We start from the raw sequence: 26,129 nt of genomic DNA, 5'->3' as shown, positions 1-26,129 counted from the left end.
ACGATTCGGACAATCCGAATCCTAGTGGTGTCTTTGAATAGGCTAGAGCTAGACGCAGTGGACTGGTGAGATCACTGTCCTAATTTTCATCCTTTATGCTAAACATCTGTACCTCTTGGCAGAAAGACTTTGCACGCACGCACATACACACACACACCCCTCTGTGTTATTCACTAAGCAACCCTTCAATCTGGATACAGTCATAACAGTATTTAGAATTCTGGAAAAAGCTGTTATTGAGCAGAAAAGGCCCTCCGGCTTAGACTGTCAATCCAATTATGGGACTAGCATTTCTATAACTGTGTCTGCTGACCTTCAGGGCAAAGAAACAAGACATTCATGCTGACCCTTTATAATGCTGTGGCAAACAATTGTGACCCGCAACCAAGTCTTAAAAAATGGAACGCTCCTGACTATTGTCAGGTGGAGAGCAATAGGATTTCATTTTTTTTCTCTTCTGTTTTCTGCCCTTTACCAATCAAGGGAGTCCACAAAGTATGTTGAAAAAAACAAAAGCAAGATGGCTACCAAAATTGTATAATTGAAGCTTTGTACATTTTTAGGTCTATTTAGGACATCCTGCTACTCACTTTGCTCTTCATTTCACAATCTGTCCTGCTGTGTACTCGGTCTTTGCTGACCTACTTCATGGGGAATTCTATCCTGGGTTGTCTCTCACCCCAATTTTGTGTGTGTGTTACTCTTAAGTCTGTTAATATCTTCTGGTTCTGTTATTTGAGCTACATACAGTAGAACATTTGAATACTTGAAATAGCGATTAGTAACAATAATTGGTCCTGTGGATATTACTTAAGTTATCAATTAAAGCAAGAAATGAAACTTAAATGAAACTTATAGTCAAACATTCTTGGTAAGCTTACCCAAGCTGTCCTTATACACACATAGATCCATACATACATACATACATACATACATACATACATACATACATACATACATACATACATACATTGGGTGTAGAGTAAGAACTTAAGTCATCTTATTCACACATTTTATTCTTTGGTGTTTGTTATATCTTTGGCACAATTACACATTGGAAAATGTTTGCACACCTAAGAAGACAAAGGCAAAGTGATGTTTTTCTTCAAATAGTGTGTTTCTCTGCATGTTCTAAAATCCTGAAAGCATCCACAGTAAAGAGAGAGTTTTTGAGATTCCTTTTGAATTCTCATGAGAGAGATAAGTCATCCCTTCGTCAGCATTAGCATCAGTTAAATAATGTTCTGGGAGACCTAAAGGTCCTCTGGTACCAGAAGGAACAGCTGAGAATTTCTGCCATGATTAAGCACTGAAAAAATGTCTAATATGAAGAGAGAGTCTCTCTGGGACTAGAAAGCTGCTGAGCAATTGCTGAAATAATTGTACCAAATGCACAAAACAGGCTGAAGTGAAAGCATTAGAGTTCAGTCCTTCAAACTACCTATTGAGGATTTGCTCATTCGGCTGTGGCATATTAACCTTGAAATCCCCGTGTGGTATATTATTATAATGCATAAATGATATGAATCTCTCCTGCTTTAGGACATTTCAGCAAAGGCCTTTCTAAACAAAGCATTGTCTTATGCTATATACATTGATTATATTTTGTGACCTAATTATCAGAAGCCAATGATTAATTAGGTCACAAAATATAAACTGTAATGTGAGGGTTCTTTACCTTCCAAGGATTGGACACGGTGGCACAGTGTAGTATCGTGTATCTGTACACAATGCTTTATTGCATTCCCCGTCAATAGTCTATTGCTCTGGATCAAGTCCACATTTCTAGGACTTTGCAAGGTGATGTTGCCACAGAACTATGTCTTTAAGACTCAGACTGTTAACACTCAGTCAAACAAAATTCTTAAAGTAGCATACAGTTTGCCTTTTCCCAAAAGTTCTTCCACTAGTTGGGATGATGTGCTGTTTCAGTGTGGTTGTTCCTTTTCTAGTTGCTGCTCAGCTCCAGTGCTGGGCTCCCTCTCTAAGCCATTTTACAGAATCAGCCTATTGCCCCCAACAGTCTGGGTCCTCATTTTACCCACCTCAGAAAGATGGAAGGCTAAGTCAACCTTGAGCCGGTGAGAATCAAACTCCTAGCAGTCAGCAGAAGTAGCCTGCAATACTGCCTTCTAACCACTGGGCCACTGTGGCAAGGTATGCTGCTCACTGTAGCTTATGATCTTGACAGTTCAGTAATATTCCTCTTGCCTGCTTATAATAGCTGCCAACCTCCAGATGCTGCCTCACTTCCCCGTCTGTATGCCATTTACTATCACCTTTACTGCTACACACACCCCTCCTCACTCAGTCTTAATATTTGCTTTGTAAACTATAAGCCTGGGTAGACAACAGTACATCCCTGAAAACACCTGGGTGAGGCTAAATTAGCCAGGCAGCTGCAACATGGCCATGGATGTTTGTGAATAAATGGAAGTAAGAATGAGAAGTGGAGGGATGGGAAGGGTTATACATAAATGCAGGCAACGATCCCAACTTCCCCCCCTCACGGATTATACATTGATTAATCTTTAGGGTGCAAAAAGAGAATTTATATGGAGGTGGTATTCAGCAGATTCTGACCAGTTTTGGAGAACCGGTAGCGGAAATTTTGAGAAGTTCAGAGAACCCGCAAATACCACCTCTGACTGGCCCCGCCCCCATCTATTCTCTACCTCCCAAGTCCCGGCTGATTGGCTGGGTCTTCTTTTGTTGCCCTGCACAGGAGAAGGGAGCTGGAAAGCAGGTTAGTGGGCTGGGGAGGGAATGGGGATTTTGCAGTAACCTTCCCCTGCCATGCCCACCAAGCCACACCAAGCCACACCCACAGAACCAGTAGTAAAAATATTTGAACCCCACCTCTGCTTTATATTGTGTATATGATGAAAACAGTCAGTGGATAAAACTAAAAATAGTTCTTAGGTAAGGTCAGTGATTGGGAACAGAATTGTGCTTGCTGAAAATGAGGTCATATAGCTAGCCCTTGATTTACAATCATTCATTTAGTGAGCATTCAGCACTGAAAAAAGTGACTTACAATTGTTTTCACACATCTGTTGCAGCATCCCCGTGGGTCCCATGATCAAAATTCAGATGCTTGGCAACTGGCATGTGTTTATGATAGTTGCCATGTCCCAAGGCAGTGATGGCTAACCTTTTTGGGCTCTTGTGCCAAAAATTGCAAGCGCGCCAGCATGCCCATACTTGCGTGCCAGCACCCAGAATGCAATGCGCCCCCTGCACATGTACACACAATCCCCACCCCCTTACCTGCACTGTGCCTCACAGCTGATTTTTCGGCTGGTTTGAGGCCTTTTTCAGCCTCCCAGAGGCTTGGAAAAAACCTCTCCAAGGCTTCTCAGGCCGAATTATAGGGCCCTTTTGTCACTTCTGGTATTACAGAAAGTGATGAAACGGGCCTATAATTCGACCTGAGAAGCCTTGCAGAGGCTTTTTCCAAGCCTCTGGGAGGCTGAAAAAGGCTTCAAACCAACCCCCCAAAATCAGCTGTGAGACACGGGCATGCACAGTGAGGTATGTTTGCCTGCGGCTCGCGGGCCAGCACAAATGGCTCTGCATGCTACTTGTGGCACGCATGCCATAGGTTTGCCATCACGGTCCTAAGGTCATGTGATTACCTTTTGTGACCTTCTGACAAGCAAAATCAATGGGAAAACCAGGTTACTTTAACAACTGCAGTAATTCACTTAACAACTGTAGCAAGAATAGTTGCAAAATGAGGCGAAACTCAGTTAACAACTGTCTTGCTTAACGTTGGAAATTTTGGGCTCAACTTCAGTCAAAAGTCGAGGACACTGTGTAAAGCACAATGTCATGCGACAGCATCACTTAGTGATGGCAATCCCAGAAGTCTCTGTTACCGTCATAACTCCAGGACTGTCCAGATCATTAAGTGGGGGATCACATGATCTTGATGTAGGAAGAGGCTATAGTTCCAGGCAAACAGGCCGATGGGTGAGACCCAGGGGAGGGAGGGCAAGTGCTAAAGAGCACAGGGTAGAGTGGCAGATGCCAAGGAGCATGGGCAGGCGCTAGGGAACACAGGCTGGCAAGTGCAAGTGTTTCTCAGGAAAGGGAAGGGACTTAGTCACCCATGCCACATACCACTGAGACTGACTGCCAGAGCAGTCTTCCTGCCAGGCAACAAGTTGGGGATGTTTCTGTTAGATCAGGTAGATTGGTTCCCACAGAGACGCGAGACCAAAGTGAACAGTCAGCTCTTTATTTGGTATATAGTTCTGTGCAGGACCTAGGAGTCACGGCGGCTCTTCATATAGAGCTAGCCCACGGCTCGGCGGCCAATGACAGCGCTTTGAATCTCCCGCGATCGGCTTGACCAATCACAGTAGATTCTTAGTGCATCAATCACGGCCGCTTAGTCGGCCAATCAGGTTGCGGTCCGTGTGGACCAATCAGAATTCAGGATTTGAAGAATGTTAATATAGAACAGTTTCCATAGTATCTCCCACACATGTGGTCATGATGCCTGGAAGTGACCCTGGATGGCCACTCATCTGAGGCCTTCCTGCATGGCAAGGCAGCTATAGGGGAAGGCAATGGCAAGGGGCATGGTTCACTGTGCATTACATAGCCAACCATAGATCTGGAGGCTACCTGGTGTCAGGGAACCCAGCAGACAAAGAAGATGATGAATGTCAGCTGGAGGAGGAGGAGGGAGTTGTAAAATGAAAGCTAGTTGCCAGGCTCCCAAGTTTCAATCACCTGGCTGTAGGGACACTGAATTGGCTGTTACTTTGAGGACTGGTCATAAGCTGATTTTTTCAGTGGACGTAATCTGGGGACTACCGGTATACATCCCCATTCATGGACCTCTCACCACAAATTAGAAGGAATCTGATAGTACATCATCTAACTAAGAAATTTAATTAAAAGGCATAAGCTTTCACGCGGTGTGGCTCACGTCAACAGATGCCTGGAATAATATCAGAATATTTAACATTGCAGGACACTTTATTGCAGTTCTCAAAGTAACCTTGGAAAAATGAGAGTACCTACCTGTCCTACCAGGGTGAGCATGGATCCAGAGATGCAAAGTTTCCCCATTCTTTTAACCTTGCGGAGAGCTGTGACAAGCTGGCTTTTCTCCCAAGCATTGGACTAGGATGTGGGTTGAGCTGTGAGGATGAATGGTCTGACCTGAGGGGAAGGGTACTTTTCTTTTTAACTATTTTTTTTTTGTAATGGATTGTGAGCGATATAAAGTCATCACATAAGATAGGTGGCCAAATCAATCCTGTTAGCACATAAATAAATCATTCGATACTAGTTGTCTGCACTGTGAATGATTTGTAGAATAGTGTATGACATATGAGTGAATCAAAGAGAAAATGGTTTAATGTCCATGGTAATCAGAGGTTTGGCAGGCTATTCATTGGATGATTCTTATCACTGAGGCATTTGAAACTGCCCTTAAACATTACAGTGAATGTGATGTATTAAATGCAGTCAACTAGAAAACTAGGACTAGATTTTCTAAGGCATCTTATCAAATTTGGGGATATGTGTAAAATAGTCTGTTTAGCTATAGAGTTTCATTTCTTTCAACATCTTGAAACATCTCACTTACTGATTTAATTGATTAACCAGATAGCTGAACTGACAATATACCAATTTAAAACATGATTAGGAAAAGCTCCATTTTCTGTAGTTAGAAAACGTATTGCAGTTGGTTTGCAGTTTTAATGTGAGTTACAACTTACAACATTTTGATTTGTTTGACTTCCAGGGTATTAAGAGCATAGCCACAAGTGGATTCTTGTTTGGGAATTTTCCAATTGCTTCTGCCACTTCAAATAGACATCTTTTAACATCTGCCAAGTTGCACTCATCAATAAAGTTCATAGAAATCTTACCTTTGTCAACCCCAGTGCTGCCTCTGGATGGGTGACCACTAATTATGAAGGAGCCCATTGGCAGTTTAGGACTTCTAGACCAGTATTTCTCAAAGTTGGCAAGACATGTGGACCTCAATGCCTAGAATTTATACTGGTAGAAGGATTCTGGGAGTTGAAGGGGCCTGTGTGTGATGCAGGGATGGGGACTATCAGAGAGTGGGGTGCTGCCTTCAGAGCTTGTGGAATCTGGTAGCAGTGACGCAGAGGACCCCAGGGAGCCTGTGCCCAGTGTGCATGCGCGCAGGGCTGCTCGACGGAAAGAGCAGCTGAAGTAGCAAGGGCAACTCGGGAGAAAGGCTGGAAGGTAATGGCCCCTCCCATAAGGAATAAAAACCAGCCCTTGGGGATGTGTTCCTTGCAGGACACAAAGTAGTTCTTTAGACTCATAGTCCTCCTTGAAGCCCTGCTTACTCCAGTTTGTTTTTGAAACTTCTGTCAGTGGATATTTAATCAGTAATTAGTCTTCTGTTCTTGGCAGCCTTTTGCAACCTTGAAAGGGCTTGCTTTTGATATCGGAAATGTTTCTTGGCTGGGAAAGCACTGAATTCCCAATGCCGCATTAAAAAAAGGTTTGCTTTTATACACAGTTTGTGTTTATTTAATTTGAACAAGGCTTGGGTCAGAACATCTACCAGAAGAGCAGTGGAGACCATCAGAAGTAGCAGCACTATTGATCTGGAATAGCCTGCCCTTGGAGATCAAATTCACCCCTCTCTGCTGACTTTCAGGAAATTATTGAAAACTGAATTATTATGGAGGGCATTCTCTTGATTTAATATGGTGCATCCTTCATTTTTTAGTTTTGTCATTTCTATTTTCACTGAGGTCTTATATTGTATAGAGTAGGGTTTATGATGGATGTAGTAATTTCTGTAGTACTCCCTGTAAACCAGTGAGTTGTTTGATTGCTTCAGGCTACAAACTCCAGAAACAAATAAATGCTTCAAATTCTCTTCCTCGCCCAAAGTACTTCAGCAAATGTGCCATCATTTACACCATGAGCAGCAAAAGTAGTGCTAGGATTTGGAAAACACAATGGTTCTATTTTAAATGGTTATGTGCTTAACAATGTGCAGACCTTAACATCTTTCATCATGTCCGTAATCTCCCCTGGTATTTATGTGAAGTGACTGCTTGGGCATGCTGATAACATCTGAAATGGAGGCCAGTGAAGCAGTGGTCAAAATATGTCAAGAAAAACACATTGCTGAATATGAAACCAAAGATACTGTTCTATTGCTGCATATGCTGCTCTGTTGAACTATTAACTGGATCCACTAACATCTGCATGCTCTAACACCTCACCCTCATCAAGCATCCATGGAACTTGAAAATGGGGGGTGAGTGACTGTAAAATCCTGTTAACCGAACAAAAGTCTGATTGGATAATACTGAACATATTGTTCCTTCAGAGAATATAAGTGTAGAAAGGAACCTAATGTTTTGCCTTCTCTGGATTTAAGAAGTAGGCCCCGTTGCATTATGGAGGCATCTTGAACATACCTGGACCATCTTCTTGTCATTCCCAGCCTTAGCATAAATAAATAAATGACATTTTGAGTTTTAAGAAAGTCTTGCCATCACCATCCCTGAATGTACAAAAAAAAAAACCAAACCCCGAACCAAATGAACTATTAGAGATTTTTCAAAAAGGGGAAGGTAGTTGGGGGAAAAAAGATTGCTGTTCATAAAATAGGAATTCATCCTAAATTTTGCTGAGGTAAACACCATTTTTCAAATCACTTCTCACTCCATTACATGTGAGCCGGTTGAATCCAAATGTGTTTTTTAATCCAGTATTAATATCTAAAGTAGGGGAAAAATAACCTCGGCATCCAGTTGTGGGATTCACATTTTTTTACTACCAGTTCTATGGGCGTGGCTTGGTGGGCATGGCAGGGGAAGGATACTATAAAATCTCCAGGCAGAGGTGGTATTTGCAGTTTTCTGAACTACTCAAAATTTCCGCTACCGGTTCTCCAGAACTGGTCAGAACCTGCTGAATACCACCTCTGCTTGGCATGCCATTCTTTACTTTATGCTTCTGTCAAACAGATCTCTCTATATTTTATTTGTCATTTATTTCAACTATAGGTTGCTGTTTTATGCACTGATTCCAAAGGGTGGGAAACCTTTTATTTCAATATTTCCATGTGTAATTCATTTTCTCTGCAAAAGAAAGCAAGGATTGCTCTAAGACTGCCAACAGAGGTGAGATCTACAGCACGGGTCTCCAATCTTGGCAACTTTAAGACCTGAGGACTTCAATTCCTAGAACTTCTCAGCCAGCAAAGCTGGCTGAGGAATTCTGGGAGTTGAAGTCCATAGGCCTTAAAGTTGCCAAGGTTGGAGACCCCTGATCTATGGCACTGCTTCTCAACCTTGGCAGCTTTAAGATATGTAAATGTAAAGGTCAATTTCCAATTATGCCAGCTGAGGAATTCTGGGAGTTGAAGTTTACACATTTTAAAGTCACTAAAATTGAGAAATGTTGGTCTAACTCTAGAGAATATTTTTACAAATGGAAAGCACTTAAACAAGATATCCATCGCTATCCCCATCCTGCTGTTGCAACAGTTCTTTCCATCCTATAACTAGGCTAAAGGACCAGAAATGTGCAAGAGATCTTTTCCAAGGCACAGTCATAGGCAGAGTGAGAAGATGGATAAAAGACACTTTTTCATTTTTTCTTGGATTCAGTTATGAGCTTTATCATGGCTTGTTAAGAGTATTGCAAAGTGAACAATGTTCTTCAGTCACAAACTTTCATTCTGAGAGTCATTAATGAGCTTTGTGATTGGAGAAGCCCCAAAAGGTAGTTTGGATAGCGGGACGAGCTAATAAGAATGGAGATTCATTTTTCTTCTGTTATCATAGTCCCCTTTTCCTGAGACTGAGACTAGAAATGTGGGGTAGCAATTAGGGTGCACTGATTTCCCTTAAGAAAACCCATGGCTCTGGAGTTTCTCTCAAATCTATTGGAGAGCATTGTCCTTTAGTGAACCATCATATACATGATTTATCAAAGTCATGCTGTCACCCTCCTCTGTACACGCTCCAAAAAAACTGAACCACGAATAAGTAGTATTACCTCTGAATGACTCTTTGCTTAGATGTAGGATGGGGGCACATGGTAGTAGCATGTCTGCAATACCAACTTTCCACCTAAGACATTCTTTGGCTCTGATGAAAGAGTCCTCTGAATTTGTCGACTGTTGATGGCTGTAGACCAGCTTTGAAGTGACAGGGAGAGACAGATAGCAGACAAGAGATCCCAACCACAAGGCCTTCCGACTGAGTGATGTTTTAATGAGTCTGGGAGATGGAGGACAGTGAATGGAGCTTCATGTCTTGGCAGTGATTGACAGGCTTGTTCTCAGATTGAAAGTGACCATGGATAATGTTTTGGTCTCCTGTCATTAGAATCATAAATACTGGAGAAATGCATTAGGTGTTATCTTTTCTTAGACCCCACCAGTGTGATTCACTGCAGTCACAGAGTTTGGATCTATTACTTTGTTTTGCTTTATGATAGGAATATTTTCCCTTTGCATTCTTACACACACACACACACACACACACACAAACCTTTTTTCAGATTTCTCAAAATCATCCTGTTACTGTTGGCAATGATATGGTGTCATTTAGGCCAGCTTGATGGGGTTTGGGAGGAGGTGGAAAGTGGAAATATAAGTTCTGCATTCTTGTTATGTCCTGAGGACTCAAGGAGTTCTCACTCAGGTCCACTCACTTTGTGTGGGCGTTATTCCCCCATTCCCCATTGGTTGGTTCTCCCCAGCAGCCAGCTATAAAAGCAGGCTGCGGGGTCCAACTGGTGCTGATTGCTGTGAGCCAGTTCCAGGCTTGGCAAGCACGGTCAGCCCTTTATTTGTAAAATAAAGTACTGTTGCACTCATGCTCTGGTTCAGCCTCTCATTGCTCAAACTTAACACTGGCGACGAGGATGGGATGGCTACCAGAAGCACCTTGCAACCGCTGAGTCACTAGCCACCGATCTACAGCCCAGAGAGAGCGATCGGCTGGCGACAAGGGAAACGCTGATCCGCAGCCAGAGAGAGCGGTCAGCTAGCGAAACGAGCGATCAAAAAGAGCAAACGCAGATCCGCAGCCAGAGAAAGCGGTCTGAGTCAAATAGTTAGAAGCGTCTGTAGCCGCTTGTTAGCCCCGCTACGGGGAAAGTGAAGCGCTGCGAGCCGCAGCCGCTCTGCACTTGGCGCGAAATTCAAATGGGTGTCATTTGAATTTCGAGCCAGTAAAATCACAGCACAGCGCTGTAGAGAGTCACTAACGCCCACTTTTTGGCGCGAATCAAGACACCTCCAACGGCTAGCAGCCAACGTGGTAACCCAGAGAGAGAGAAAGAGAGGGTAGCAAAAAACCTCTCCAGAGCTGATATCACTAGTAACTCACGAGCGTTCGTAGTCCCAGAGAGATTTTTTCTGCAGGTAGCCCAGCCGTTCCAGCACCATGAGTTCCAATCCAGTATTCCCGGCGTTTAAACCAGACGAAGAGAAGTGGGAATCGTATAAGAACCGTTTCAATCATTACATCGATGCGGTCGGCCTGTCGGATGCGGGAGAGCATCGGAAAAAATCCTATTTCCTAATCTACTGCGGAGCCACCGTTTACGATACCGCTGCAGCACTCGTGGCGCCGAGAGAATTGAAAAACGTTCCGTGGTCCGAGTTGCTTGAGATCCTCACAAACCACTACGCTCCCAGGCCTTCACAAATCGCCAGGAGGTTCACGTTCCGAATGAGGAAGCAATCAAGTAAGGAGACCATCAACCAATATATGGCCGCCCTCAGAACAGCAGCCCTGCACTGCGGGTTTGGAACATACCTGGAGGACATGCTCCTCGATCAATTAGTTTGTGGGGTCAAGGATCTCAACCTACAGAGGCGACTGCTAGCTAAAAAAGACCTCAACCTCGCGCAAGCGGTAGAGGAGGCCCTAGCAGCCGAGCTAGCAACGAACTCAGCCACCGAAATTCAGGGCCCAAGCGCCAAGCTAGCAGCGTTCCCAGTCCATTCCGAAGAGGTGGAAGCGGAGGAAGGCCACAACGATGAGAACGATGTCCATCGCCTCACCAATGACAGACGGTCGCAGGTAGGGGCCAAACAAGAATACACCGGTCCACCCAAGCACATCACCCTGTGCCTAGCCTGTGGGGATCACATCAAAGGGCCACCTGCAAGTTTAAAGGAGCCGTTTGCAACAACTGCCATAAGAGGGGGCACATTGCGAGAGTCTGCCAAGCCCCCAAAGCGCTGCACAAAGACCCCGTCCTCGCACTCGGGACCACAGAGGCAAGTATTAAACTGTCGCACGCACCGCCTTGCCAGGCGTACTTGTCACTCTGTTAGTAAAATTTCTCTCTCCGTTTCCCTAGAAGGTAAACCGTGCCACATGGAGGTTGACACAGGGTCAGCGCTCTCAATAATCTCGTGGAACACCCTCAAGAGACTCCACCCCAGCCTATCTACTACCCGGCTTCAGAGATGCCAGTTCGGTCTGAAGGACTACCAGGGGAAGGCCATTCCCGTGATCGGCAGAGGCAAGTTCTTTGTCAGTTTTAGAGCTTTTAAAGGCCACCTACCTCTAGTGGTAGTTAACGGCAATCTACCCACCTTATTGGGGCTCGATTGGTTTCCCCACCTCGGCCTAGGGTTAACAGGAGTCCATGCTGTCTCAACCTCAGACACTGACTCCTTATTCGCTGACTACGCAGATGTGTTCAGCGAGGAGCTGGGGTGTTATAATGGAACCCCATCTCGTTCACCGTTGACCCCCAGGCAGTCCCAATCAGATTAAAACCACGTAGAGTTCCATTTGCTATTCGAACAAAACTAGACGCTGAATTGGATAAACTACTAAAACAAGGGGTCATTGAGCCAACAGATTTCGCCAAGTGGGAGACGCCCATTGTCACACCCTCAAAAAGATGGTAGCCTGAGAATCTGCTCGGACTACAAGACAACAATCAATAAATATTTACAAGTTAGCGCCTACCCCGTCCCATCATTCAGCACTTATTGCACACATTCGAACCGGGCAGTATTTTTGCTAAATTGGACATGTCTCAAGCATATCAACAGTTCCCTGTTGATAACCAAACAGCGGAACTTCAGACCATCGTCACTCACAGGGGTGCCTTCCGATGCAAGCGTCTCCAATTTGGCGTAAGTGTTGCCCGGGTATTTTTCAATCCCTCATGGAGCGGATTTTACAGGGCCTCCTGGTGTAGTACCCTACTTGACGACATCTTGGTCTCGGCCAGGGACAGACCCCAACTCTTCCAGAGAGTGCGAGCAGTGTTAGAGAGGTTCAGACAGCATGGCCTCAAGTTAAAAAAAGAAAAATGCGCCATTGCCACTAGACAGGTGGACTTTCTGGGTTATAAAATTGACGACTCTGGCATTCACCCCTGGAGTCCAAGGTCAGGGCGATCCACGAAGCTCCCACACCGACCTCCAAAACGGAGCTACAAGCTTTCTTGGGGCTCCTAAACTTTTATGCATCCTTTTTGCCCCATAAAGCCTCAGTAGCCGAACCCCTACACAGATTACTAGACAAAAAGTCACCGTGGCACTGGGGGCACAAAGAAGACCAGGCGTTTAACGCCGTCAAATCACTACTTACGTCAGAGGCAGTGCTCATCCAATTCAACCCCAACCTTCCTTTAGTACTGGCAGCAGACGCATCCCCTTTTGGAATTGGGGCGGTCCTTAGTCACCGACTCGCCAATGGCGCCGAGGCCCCCATCGCCTTTTTCTCCAGGACGCTCTCGGCCACGGAGCGAAATTACAGCCAAATAGACAAGGAAGCCCTAGCAGCTGTTGCAGCCGTGAAAAAGTTTCACGAATTCCTTTTGGCCACTTCTTGAACTGGTCACCGACCATAAGCCCCTCCTGGGCCTACTGGCCGGCGACAAACAGACACCTCAAGTCCTCTCCCCTCGGATGACAAGATGGACACTTTTCCTAGCAGCCTACTCATACAAACTTATCCACCGCCCGGGCAAAACCCTATCCCACGCTGACGCGCTCAGTCGCTGCCCCTTACCCGCTCCGGCTGAAGACCCAGCTCCTGTCAATGCCATTTTTGAAATCACCCAGTTGGACCTGCCCATCACCGCCCTTGACATCGCCGCCAAAACCAAGGCAGACCAAACGCCGCCCAGGTGCTCGACTGGGTGAGGAGGGGTGGCCGGGAGGCAATGTTGATAACAAATTCGCACCCTTTAAGACTCGCATGCAGGAGCTGTCCAGTTTGCAGGGTTGTCTTCTGTGGGGCACTCGAGTGGTCATTCCGACCTCGCTGCGTACCGAGTCCTGGAAGCGTTGCACGAGGGACACCCGGCATTGTGAGAATGAAGGCGTTGGCACGCAGCTACGTGTGGTGGCCGGGTCTAGAGCGAGGACATTGTCAATTGGGTAAGTTCCTGCAGCATTTGCCAGGAATCCCGTCCTGCTCCCCCATCGCCACCCCTACTAGATGGGAGAGCGCCAGCACCCTGGTCTAGAATCCATATCAATCTGGCCGGCCCGTGCATGGAAAGATGTTCCTAGTGGTCGTGGGCGCTTATTCCAAGTGGATAGACGTGGCGCAGCTATCCACGACCACCACACTAGCAATCACCAACGCGTTAACGCGCCTGTTCGTTACACATGGACTACCCGACTCCTTGGTCTCCGATAATGGCCCACAGTTCGCATCAGTAGAATTCAGCCGTTTTGCAGCCAACCTAGGCATTCGCCACATTTTCACAGCCCCATTTCACCCTGCGAGTAATGGGTTGGCTGAAAGGGCCGTCAGGACCACCAAAGAGGCCCTCGCTAGGTTTGGCAGAGATGACTGGCACCACAAACTCTCACGGTTCCTGATGAGCCAGCACTCAACCCCCTGTACAGTCACCAATAAGTCACCTGCGGAACTTCTGATGGGCCGGCGCCTGAGGACTGTATTAGATAGACTGCACCCACAATACTGCCCTGACTCTCCCCTCGTTCCACTTCGGGGGTTAGACATTTTGTGTTACAGGAGCCGATATTCGCAAGGAATTTCGCTGGGGACCCACTTTGGATTCCGGGCGAGGTCATCGCCGTCACCGGGCCGAGATCGTATAGAGTAAGGCTGGAGGATGGTCGCGTCTGGAGGAGACACATAGACCAACTCAGAAGGCGCCTCAGCAACCTCGCAAACAAGAATCCAGAGTCTCCAGTCGAAGGGGAACCGTCTCATCTGCCACCCAGCCACACCGCACCCAGTGACCAGTCTGCCCCAGCGGTCGTTCCGGTCAGCCCAAACTCGGACGACAGTGCCCAGAGAGTTGACCAACCGGATCCAACCCTCGAGAGCTTGACCCCAGAAACCAACCCGGTGGTTTCCGAGGATGCCCAGTCCAGAGAGAGTGTTGGCGACACTATGCCAGCTCAACCATCACAGACTGATACTGAACAGTCAGACAATGTTCCCGAGTTGCGCCGCTCCGGGCGCCAACACAAACCCCCCATCTACCTCAAGGACTATGCGTGTTCGCATCTGGGGGGAAGGGGTGTTATGTCCTGAGGACTCAAGGAGTTCTCACTCAGGTCCACTCACTTTGTGTGGGCGTTATTCCCCCATTCCCCATTGGTTGGTTCTCCCCAGCAGCCAGCTATAAAAGCAGGCTGCGGGGTCCAACTGGTGCTGATTGCTGTGAGCCAGTTCCAGGCTTGGCAAGCACGGTCAGCCCTTTATTTGTAAAATAAAGTACTGTTGCACTCATGCTCTGGTTCAGCCTCTCATTGCTCAAACTTAACAATTCTTCTTTAATCAAGTGAATATAATAGGACAAAGAATCAGCATCTGAATATTCATATTTTTTGGCCACCTGATCTTAAGATCTTTTAACTAGCTAGCTAAATGAAATGGAGTCTCATATTTTTTTAAAAAAACCTATAGCAAGAATAGCAATACACAGATGGTAATAATTTCTGAAAACTGAAACACAAGGAGATTACAACTGTTTATTAGATGGGGAAAAAGAATTAAGAATGTTTTTAAAAACTGAACGATATGACTCAATTGGATTACTGCAGCAACAGTTAATTTGATACAAAATCAGTATCGAAAACATTTGTCTGGAGAAATCCTGTCAGTACTAAGTACAGACCTAACTTGTCCCCAAACTAATCCTACCTAATTGCATTTCAGTGAGGACAAAGGCGTAGCCATACTACGTTTCCACAGATTAACAGGTATTTTTTTCAGGTTTGAGAATAGTGACAAGTATATCTATATCAGACATACTCTGTGATATTGTCTTCTGCATGTTTACTAAGTATTATATCCTGTTGCATTTTCAGTGTAAAATACTTATTCCTATTATGCTTCCAATGAAGAGCTGCAGGGGTGGGATTCTACAGATTCGCACCTATTCGCTAGAACTGGTTGTTAACATTCTAAGCAGTTCGGAGAACCGGTTGTTAGAAGAAATTACTGGCCTAATCCTGTAAGGAAGGCAGGAAGGAAACATTCTGGTGTTGCTTACAGAAACTGCCTCTCCACTAACCCTTATTAACATTCTTGGCAGGACTAGACTTCCTGTCTCAGGAATATCTTTGGAGTTTTTTTCCCCTCCTTTGCTGGTACTTTGTTTGTGTGGAGTGACCATTTAAAGTTACAATAGCACTGAAAAAGGTGACTTATGACCATTTTTCATGCTTACGACTGTTGCAGCATCTCCACAGTCATGAGAGGCCAGGCGAGGAGATGCGTGCCTCGATGTGAGTGATATTGAGTTGGCCACACCCACCAACTAAGCCATGCCCACAGAACTGGTTGTTAAAAAATTTGAATCCCACCCCTGAAGAGCTGGTATCAGATGTAGCAGTATCTGGGTTTTATCTGTTGGCTATAAAAAAGGAAATACATTTTTAAGGCTACTCTCGAGTTGAAAAGCAGTTTTTGAATAAACTGTCTCCTCCCCACCCCCTTTTTTTTTTTTAAATAGATATGATGACTCAGCGGAAATATAAAATTTCTTTTGGCCTTCTCTTCCATTTGGCCTGCTCCTTTGTGTATGGCTTCCCTGCTGATTCTGGGACTGAATTCCGGTCTGCCTTCTCTGTCGCCAGGACCAGCAGCATGGAAGGAAGTACTGAGATGGTGATCACCTTTGATAAGGTCTATGTAAACATAGGGGATGACTTTGACCCCAAAGCTGGACTATTTCGATGTCGCATCCCTGGAGCTTACTATTTCTCCTTCACTGTCGGAAAGTACCCCAAGAAAAATTTATCCGTCATGCTAATGAGAAACAAGAATGAAGTGCAGGCAATTGTATATGATGAACATCACCGTAAAGAGCGAAAAGTGGCCAGCCAAAGTGCCATGCTACAATTAGACTACGGTGATACCGTGTGGCTACGTTTACATGGGGATCCAAAGTATGCCCTGTATAGCAATGTGGGCCCCTATACAACTTTCAATGGGTACCTCATTTATCCAGACACCTCTAGCTACTTCCAAAATAGAGTAGGCTCTCCAGAACTAGGGAAAGAACCTTCTCAACCTCCCTCTCATGTCATTCAGCAGCTTTCGATCAACCAAAACCAAGTCTCAGAAAGACTCCTGCTTTCTGACGAACCAGCTAGACCACAGGATCCTCGCTCTGCCTTTTCAGCTGCCCGTTCCGAAAGCCTCCTAGGATCGGATGAAAAGCAAACCCAGCACGAGCCCATCACCTTTGACACCGAGTTTGTGAACATTGGGAACGACTTCAATTTTTCAACTGGCATCTTTGCATGTCGTGTTCCAGGCGCCTACTATTTTTCATTCACCATTGGCAAAATGCCTTTCAAAACAATGTCAGTAAAGCTGATGAAGAACCACAATGAAGTTCAGGCGATGATCTATGATGATAACCACTCCAAAAGGAGGGAGATGCAGAGCCAGAGCATTATGCTTCCTCTGCAATCTGGTGACATTGTCTGGCTCTACAGTCACCAGCATGATGGCTACGGTGCTTACAGCAATCATGGCAAATACATAACCTTCACTGGCTTCCTTGTCTATCCAGAGACTAAGACAAAATTCTCTTCAGATTCCAACATTCCTCCAGGGTCAAACCTCTAAATGTGCATATACAACACAAGAAGCATAGGAGCAATCTAGATGCATCAGACTCTTGTGCAGGTCCTGGACAAACATCCATCTTCACATGAGAAGATATAAGCATGCTATTACATGTCCAGTGTATCCCTAATGGACACTTTCCTTGTGTTTTCTGCCTGCAGAGCCATTGTTGTTTATCTCATTCATTCCTTGAATGACATTCACAAGTTGGTGTGTTTTATTCATTACTATTAGACATAAGACTAAAGCATGAGTCAATTTGGGGAGTAAAGGAATAGGGGCAGATAAATGAGATATGCAAATAAGGACATTTGAAAAATGCCAGAAAGGGGTTACATGGTAAAAAGCTCCCTCTTGCAGAACGTTTGAGAATTAATAACATTCTGTTGGCAAACATCACAAGAGAGGGACAGATATAATGGAACACCAAATAAAGCCCGAAACTAAAAGGATTGTGTGTATTTGTACATTTGATGTCACGATATTCAAACCTTTCCATTCATGAAAAAAAAGATCCCAAGTTTTAAATGTGTGGTATGTTTGTCGTGTATTTCCAATAATTGAAGAATCATTTGATGTTTGATAAATTAAAAAGTACTGGATATTTTAAACAAATTTGAGTACTGTCAAATCCTTGTCAAAACTATTTCAGGGAATCTAATTTTATTCACAAAGCTATTCATCTTTTAGTATTAAAAGGAACTATTATCTTGTAGGCTTCTATAAATTTTCTTCTCCATCTAATGCAGAAATACAGCAGACCCAAAACAGATTTTAAAAAATCCAAGAATAACTCTTAACTTAACTAGATCACTGATTAAAACTGATTCCACCTGATAAATCAGCTATAGATATTTTTAAATAATTGATCTATCAGTTAAAGTACCTCACATGTGTTGGCATGTTGGATTATCACAAAAGCAGAGAATTTATGTCTCCAAAGGAAAATATATACGCATTTTATATGATGGTTTGCAATGGCAAAAGTACAATAGCTGTAACAAATGAAAAGGATCAGTTTGTTGAGTTCTTCTACGGTATTTTCCTTTTTTAAAAAGTTGAAAGATAAGCCACGGATTTAGTTGCTAGAACATTTCTATATTTTATTTTGCCTCCAAGAAATTGTTTTTGGGGAAAGGGTAGAACTGGAAACTCCAGGCATAACCATCTGTTTCAACCAGTTTTGGTTGCTAACTTGTCTATTGCACTATTGAGCAATCATGTTAAGGTGGCATTATAAAATATTTCTTAGTTATGATCATACAGTCAAGAGTTTGTAAATTTATATTTTAAAATATCATTTAGCCTTCAGAGTTTCCAGGGTGAACATATGTAATGTCCTCACCTTATTTACTGTATATGTAAAACTTGTTATTTATCATTTACAAATAGGATATTCAGCATTTTATATTGCCTGATGAAACACCCTCCAACTCTTTCTTTCAAATGTTCTGGATACTCTCTGTTCCCTTTGTATACAGATCCTGTGTTTGTAATTGTAAGGTTCTCTGCCATTGCAACAATATAACAGAAAGAACATGAAGAAATGTTGTTGCGTAAGCACTGCTTTCTCAAAATTATCCTGCTAAGCAGATAATTACTCTTAAAATGACAAGATCTTCCTTTTAACATGCATCTGCTTTCTTATCATTTATGCTACATGAGAAGATATTTTTTGTTCTCTAAAAGTAGTTAGCCTGGGGAAACATATAGTCCTATTTTCACTGAAACCTAATCCCAGTCAACAGCAAAGGTCTCTCCAGTGAAAAAAGTAATCTCTGAATGGGACACTCTACATGTCAAACTCGATTGCATTGAGGGCCACATCAGGGTTGTGTTTGACCTTGGGAGGGGCTGGAGGGCAGCTCGATGGCACTCGTGTCAGGGGCGCCTGTGGTGGTCTGAGTGTTCTCCCAGTGAAAACGAGCTCCCGAGCTCCGTTTTCAGCTGCAACGGCTTCCTGCAGCCCTCGTCCACCAAAAACGGAGCTTGGGAGAGCCACCTGCGACCCTCCTGAGCTCTGTTTTCACTGGCAGAGGCACCACGGGCCGGTCCTTTGCTGTTTCCAGGGCAACCCCATGGGCCGGATCTAAGCACCCCACAGGCTGGATCTGGGCCACAGGCCTTGAGTTTGATACCCCTGCTCTAGAGAGAGAAGAAAAGCAGTGTCCAAGCTCCAGGACCAGCCTTTTCTAATGTGGTATTCTCCATATGTGTCAGGACTACAAGCCCCAGAATTCTTTGTTAGACTAGTCATGTCTGGATGTTGTAAATTCCAGTACATCTCAAGGTCATTGGGAAAGGCTCTCCTAAATCAGATTACACTAAATACTTTGACTGTCTACTAAACTTGGGAAAATGAAGCAGGAAGATTGCTACTTTGGTCCACGCAGAGCCTCAGATAATGTTACAGAGATCAAAGAACTTCAAACATATTTTGGTTTGCATATTATGGGGTGAAAGACAACTCAGGTTTTGCCCTTTGCACAGGAAAATCAGTTTCCTTGAGTCATAACAAAGCTAGGCTGATAGAATTTCTTCAATGCGCTAACATGGGAAGGCATTTCCTGCCAAGGCCTGGAGGCTAAATGTTGAACAGAATCAGTCAGTTCCTCGGGACAGAATTGTTTGCAGAGCTCCCGGAGGATTTCATTGACCAGCTGAGAGAAAAGGTTGATCCACAGATTTTTATCCAGGCCTTGGACAAGGCGAATCTGGTAAGCAGTAAAGATAGTAGTGAAAACCAGCAGTTCAAATTCCTCTGGAGTGATAGGGGTGTCAGACTGAGAGAAGTGATCCAGGTATTCTTCAATTCCTGATGGATTTTTGGGAACTTTATGCTGGAAGATCCAGAGTAAGCGCTTTGCAGGACGCAGAGTGGCCAGTTCTTCATCTTCTACCTTGATAGTCTCATTTGCCATAATTTCAATTCCTCCCCAAAGTAACTGAAAAACAGAAAGTATGAGGGAGCGGTGGAATTTTTTTCCAAGTCTCTAAATTTGGGCTTGGATGATTATTCAGTGCTGAACAATGATCTAACTAACTTACAGCCTGCATTCAAATACAGTATCACACTGAACAAAACCATGCTAAGTGAAGCTCCTTGTTCTGAAGTATGAAAATTGCTAACAGGATTAGGCAATGCTGAAACCAATGTGGTTGCCTGTTAAATATTTTAAAGACATATACAAAATATGTTTATGTATCAAATTCCATCATTTACAGTAATGATCAAAATGTAAAATATCATGGCAATGACAGAGAGATAGACAGCATATAATTTAATAAATAAAAATAGATTTTTTTAAAAAAAGCTATGGAAAGACCAAGATCCTTTCAGAGTCTTCCCTTTCAGAAACAAGCTGAGAGGTGCAGAATTAACTTCAGGATGCCATCTTGTGGCTCTGTGCTAAGAGTGCCACAGGTCCCAGCCATAAAAGTTAATTTCACTAGTCCTTAAGCTGGGAGAACAAGTCAACAAAAGAGATGGGTGGGATTTTCTTACCTTTGTTTCCCTTCATACCAGGCATTACCTCAGCAAACATGGCAGCAAAAGCAAGCACTGGCCACTCTCCTTAAGGTGGAGTGAGTGGGGGAGGAATGTATTGTGATGCTTTGAATGAGGGTTGGGGTGTCGAGGTTTTAGCCACCTGCCAACCTATCTAACAGCTCAAAAGTCCGTGATCTGCCAATTGCACTATTTATGAACCTGGATCTATAATGTGGATGTGAGCAGCAGAGACCCTAGTTTTGGCAGCTATCCCATCTGAAACTCAGGTGCCTTAAATAAAATAACAATTGACTCGAGATCCCTAGCTATACAAAGCTTCAATAAGCCAAGTGCTGTGAAGCAAAATGATTTCTGTTAAAGAACAACAGCCCTATCACATTCTGCAGAACCGGAAAATGAGGAAGAATCATTTGAATAGCAATATAAATTTGCTAATAGTAGCAGTGATAGCAGCATACAATTTGGAGGCAAAAATCCACAACACTTAATAGAGAATTATGAGATCCCACAAGCAACTAGAATAATCCCCCATCGAAGAGCTGTACTAGATTTCCTCATTTTTCTACTAAAGAGATGGATTCTGCCTATGTTACCTCTAATATGATCTCAGCATTCTCTTGAATATCTTTATCTGTACGGTTCCTAAGGTGAAATTGCTCATCTAGAAAATAGGAATAAAAATACATTTTGATTACAGGGATTAAGAAATAATATCCTAGTTTGACCAATTTCCTTCACGTCTGCAGTGATTTCTGATTTGCTTTTATTATTTGAGGATTTAAATAAAACAAAGTGAGACAAGCTCTAATAAAAAGTTAAAGCAATGTTATATTGTAATTCACCAAGGTTCCAAATCACTCCTATTCACAGCTAGTTACCTGATGGGAACCTACAAAGTAAAAGAAGTACTAGCACTTAAGTTGGGAGTGACATCCCAAAAGTATGGCTGACAATTGCTTTATCTGATGCTTTGATGCAATCATTACAATCCTTAGAGCGGAGATCTCCAAACTTGGCAACTTTGACTTGTGGGCTTCAACTCTCAGAGTTGGCTGGAAAATTCTGGGAATTGAAGTCCACAAGCCTTAAAGTTGCCAAGTTTGGGGACCGCTGCCCTAGAGCTCTAGAATTGCCTGGTTTAAGCAAAATATAGATAAGATAATCAGAATCTAAGCAGCTCTAACGAAGGCAAAGGCTTGTTATCTTTACTGCCCTGTCGATCACTAGAATAGATATGAAATAGAAATGTTTTTGAGACAACATTGCCTCTATGAATTCCCCACTCACGTCACAATGGTCAATAGTTACTTTACAATTAGGAGTTTAAAGTGCAGAGTTAACTGCACAACTGCTGATGGAGCAAAATTATTTCTCACATTCATATAGAAAAATACTGTATGGTTATCTAGATTTTATTCTCAATTCATTAACTTCAGGAATGGTATTTAATAATTTAAGTATTCAATTTTGTTTGAAGAAATCTATGTTTCCAGGGAGAGTTACAAGCTCTTTGATCATAGACAGATGTTTATAATGTTCAATGACATTTGGTTTGGAGGGCCATTTATTTTTTTCTAATGCATAACTTTTGAGGCTCAAAGGCCGTGTTTTCTATATTCTAGTAAAATGACAGTGAATAATTCTATATGAATACAGATTAAGTCTGGATAGCTAGCATCTCAGGCTGGCCAGCATGACTTTTAAAAAGAAAGTTGTCCCTGGAAAGTATTTCAAATAACATTTTTTAACAGATTTAACAGATAATCAGAGTTGGAAGGGACCTTGTAGGTCATTTAGTCCAACCCCCCACCCAAGCGGGAGACCCTACACCATTTCTGACAAATGTTAAAGTTCCTGAAATTCAAAATGACTAATTTTTAGTTTCTTACATTGTCCTCCTCATCTGTCCTAGATATAACTGTTTCATATTCCATAACCCCTTTATAATGAAATCATACTCTGTATAATCATTCAGCATTCTTTATTTTGAAAAGGAAGCGAACCGCAATTCAGGTGTGATTTTAAAAAGAGAGCAGCAGCCAAACAAAAACTATTAGAAGTTATACATGGAAATAGATCATTCTAATGGCTTTTGTTTTATAATGTACCCTGCCCAGAAACCTTTGTTGTGATGGGTGGCTGTAGAAATCAAATAAATAAATATTAAATAGTTTATAAGAAATTTTTCTTTCAAGGGAAATCTGTCCGTGTCTATTCTAGATCTTAAACAGGAAAAGAAATCTAATATCTTAAACAGGAAAAGAAATGCCATTAAACAAGAGTGTATGTGAAAAATATTTGAGTGTTCGTTCTGCTTAAAGTCAAAGGGCTGCATTTTAATTTAGACTCATACTTTCAGGCATTTATAGCGGCGTAAAAAGCAGCAAAACCATGAATGCAGATTCTCCTGACATCCTTCCATAAAATCTGCATGTTCTGGAACCCTTTATCACTTGAATTTGTTCCACATACAGTAAAAGCCCAGTGGCTCTCCTGCAAGAAAAATAACCTTTGCAAATATCTTTGGATTTGTTTTAGCCTATTAAGATTGCTTAGGGTTATATGGCAGGAATCAACAATTTCCTATACAGCTGCACGTAATAGGAAGCTTTCAGGCATATGTTTTAACCCTCCAAAGCTACATTTTCCAGAAGGCAACTGGACTTTTTATTTTTTTTTTCCTTTGAAATTGTTTCGTTTCTCATCCAAGAAGCTTCTTCAGTTCTAAATTAGTTTAATTAAAGTAATTAATTTAATACCACCAGAGGAGACTTGGGGCTCCAACTGAGGTGTTTTGCACTGTGGGTGTCAGATAGATTAATAACAGCCCCCCTCTTCTTATCCTTTCCCCTCCATCCCCATGTTTTAATTGGGGTTCAGTACTTGGATCTGTACAGTATTTTATTTATAACTTTCGGTTTTTGTATAGTTTTATCTTTTAATATTATAAGCCGTCGAGGATTACCATTTGGTAAGATGGGTGGCCAATAAATTTTATAAATAAACAAATAACCTACCTGTCTGGCTCTGGGATCCAGTAATCAGAAAGAGAAGCAGAATTGCCCAGACAGAAAGTCTGAAGGGCAGCTGGTGACTCTGAGCCATGTCGAGAAGAATCCTTGTCCCTTCTGCGGCCATACACTTTGGGTGATGATAATTCTGTTTACTGCAAATTCTTTCCCCTCGTTTCCATCCCAGAGGCCACTGCTGGAATAGTTTCTTCGCTCCAGTTCCAATGCTGGGAAGAGTTTGCAGTTGACTTTTGTTCCTAAAAGGTAGTTTCCATCACAGTGCAAATGCTCAGAGTTTTCTGCCAACACAAGTCCCATTTATTTTCCACTTGGAACACCAGGCTGTTCATTATTTTATTTCTGGCATTTCATTTTCAGTTTCTGATGTGGTTTTTTTTTTTTAATGGAAAGGACACTTAGTAGTTTTTTTGTTTTTTGCTTTTAAAGCAAAATGCATGCTTTAGAAACTAAGAGTTTGTATTAAATATTTAAAGCACACAAGAGTCATAACAAGCCCAATTTCAAAAGCCAAAGATGCTTCTTTCTTCAAGACAGGCAACAGCTTGCATTGCTGTGCTTAAACCATGACTGTTAGCATTTGCTTTCCAGCAGTTTAACAGAAGACCAATCCTTACATACCATGGGAGGGTGGATCTGGCAAATCCTTCTGCTTTGCAGCATCCAGCACATATTTCACTGGAAAGACAAGTCGCTTCTCCTCTCCAAATCCAAAGCAGTGTTCCTCAAGAAGGAAACTTGGTCACATAACCCACCCCTCCCCACCATGTCACACTACTGTCACACATGTAAGCAGCTGGATGTTCTTTGTGAGTAGATCCTATATAGAGATTCAGAAACCATCTGGGATAGCAGTTGGGTTTTAAAAAAAAAAGAATTTCAGTATAACAGGATATTGAGACATTGAAGCCTTGTATTTCCACAGCTGGAGTGACTGAAAGGATGGAAGGTATATACTAAGACAGTGATGGTAAATCTATTACACACGTTAAAAGGCGACACGCCATGATGTTTTGGGTGATATGCCAGCGTTCACCTACACTCAACAGTATTCTCAAAAGCACGTCTAGTTCTTGTATGATTTTCAGAGGCTGAGGATGCCATACAAGAATGCCCTTGCATGGTCTCTAGTCTCCAAACATCACGCAAAAGTGGTGCATCATCATCATTCTAGCCATTGTCTATTTGTGTGATGACCCGGGGCATGGCACAAAGGCCACACAGTCAGATAATCAGTAGGAGTCCCTTTATTAGCTCCAACTTTCCCCTCAATGTCCTGGTTATCTTCTGGTTGGAGAAAAACTCTCCACAGAACAGTCTTTGGCTGCAGAGAATCAAGTCCATTTTGTTGACAAACATTGTCAACCAAAAACTGTAACGATAAGTCCAATCAAGACAAGATGAGGTAATTAGTCCAGCAGGGCAAGAGAAGGAATTCCAGATGTGAAGGAATGGCAGTAATTCAACCTGGTTGGGAGGATGCCAGGAACGCAGATAACCAAAGTCAACACAAGATAAACTCATGTATGTTCCCAGAAGATGCGGCACTCGGCTTACATCTCTTTTAAATTCTCTTCCCAGGTGTGGCTAATGAAGGGAATCAGGACCATTTCCTTCCCCATAAGCTGCACAACCCACATTGCTCCCTTCTCCATTCCTCCCTGCATGCCCTAGGATGAAGAGGGGGTGGGCCTGGGTCTTCCTCTGAATTCCCTCTCCCTTATTCTACCTCTGCTCTGCTCTGCCCAGCTGGACCTTGCCCTTTCCCAGTTTCCTCCACCACCAACAGAGCCACACTCCCATTCCGTCAGCTGTTTGTCTTCCTCCACGGATTCAGATTCCGACAGGGGCATGACACACTGTAGGATGAAGGCCTCTTCCGCATGTTTCCAAGCAATACAGTCTTTTGCCAATTGGGCCTGCAATATTTGCTGCTGTTGTCAATCCACCTTGTTTTAGATCTCTTTTGTGGATGTTTTTTATCAAGTGGAAATGGAAATAGGCTGGTCACTTAGCAAGAAGAGCTGATGGCAGGTGGACTAAGGCAGTTATAGAATGGATTCTACTTGATTAAAAAGCGGGGCACAATTTTTATAATTTTAAATATTAAATTTATATGCTGTCCATTTTCCCCCGAGATTTGTGAAGAAATGCATGTCTAATGTGTGTTCCCCAGCCTGAGGTGTACCTGAGATACTGTGGATGAAATGTCTGCCATTACCTATTGTATAGATCAGTAGTCTTCAATCTTTAAGGCTTGGTGGCCCAGCAGAGGGGGGAAGAGGGGAACCGGGCCGTGACCAGCAGGCCAGCGTGCATGCAGCTCAACTTGCATGAGTGGTGAGCTGGCATGCATACGTGTGCAGCTCAACTTGCACAAGTTGAACTATGTGCTGTGCACACACGCCGGCCCGTTGCTCGCACAAGATGCGCACACATACACGGCCCAGTTGCTAATGTACCACAGTTCAGTAGTGGGCCGTCGCCTGGAGGGTTGGAGGGACCCCTGGT

At 43.4% G+C, this 26,129-nt stretch overlaps 2 protein-coding genes across 3 annotated transcripts in view; one reads left to right on the top strand and one right to left on the bottom strand.

Annotated features, from left to right (window-relative positions):
* The window catches only part of C1QTNF4 (C1q and TNF related 4), a 28,576-nt gene extending 10,982 nt beyond the window's left edge, over positions 1-17,594 (top strand). Inside the window, exon 2 of one of the 2 annotated variants that reach the window (XM_087921594.1) lies at positions 15,955-17,594. In XM_087921594.1, coding sequence (XP_087777720.1) covers positions 15,957-17,078 — 1,122 coding nt within the window. In that variant the 5' untranslated portion in view covers positions 15,955-15,956 and the 3' untranslated portion in view covers positions 17,079-17,594. The remainder of the gene's footprint in view (positions 1-15,954) is intronic. The other variant, XM_026704738.2, reaches the window with a different exon arrangement.
* A 1,900-nt stretch (positions 17,595-19,494) lies between these two features.
* On the bottom strand, positions 19,495-24,321 carry FAM180B (family with sequence similarity 180 member B). The gene is made up of 3 exons (XM_026704722.2): positions 23,607-24,321; positions 21,183-21,250; positions 19,495-20,023 (listed from the first exon to the last, which is right to left on the bottom strand). The coding sequence occupies exons 1-3, from the start codon at positions 23,725-23,727 to the stop codon at positions 19,574-19,576; spliced, it is 639 nt and encodes a 212-aa protein (XP_026560507.1). The 5' UTR covers positions 23,728-24,321; the 3' UTR covers positions 19,495-19,573.
* Between the last annotated feature and the right edge of the window lie 1,808 nt (positions 24,322-26,129).

The sequence above is a fragment of the Pseudonaja textilis genome, chromosome 1 (genome assembly GCF_049901715.1).
Source record: "Pseudonaja textilis isolate UNSWEBS1 chromosome 1, rPseTex1.2, whole genome shotgun sequence".
Taxonomy (NCBI): Eukaryota; Metazoa; Chordata; class Lepidosauria; order Squamata; family Elapidae; genus Pseudonaja; species Pseudonaja textilis.
Note: the sequence above shows the minus strand (reverse complement) of the source record. Positions and strands in the feature narration are given on the sequence as shown.

Bases quoted from the DNA above. Each gene is read 5' to 3' on its own strand.
- FAM180B (XM_026704722.2), bottom strand. From the start codon at position 23,727: ATGGCCGCAGAAGGGACAAGGATTCTTCTCGACATGGCTCAGAGTCAC. The intron at 21,251-23,606 runs GTAGGTTATTTG...CCTATTTTCTAG, and splicing joins TGGATCCCAGAGCCAGACAG to ATGAGCAATTTCACCTTAGG. The intron at 20,024-21,182 runs GTAACATAGGCA...TCTGTTTTTCAG, and splicing joins ATGCTGAGATCATATTAGAG to TTACTTTGGGGAGGAATTGA.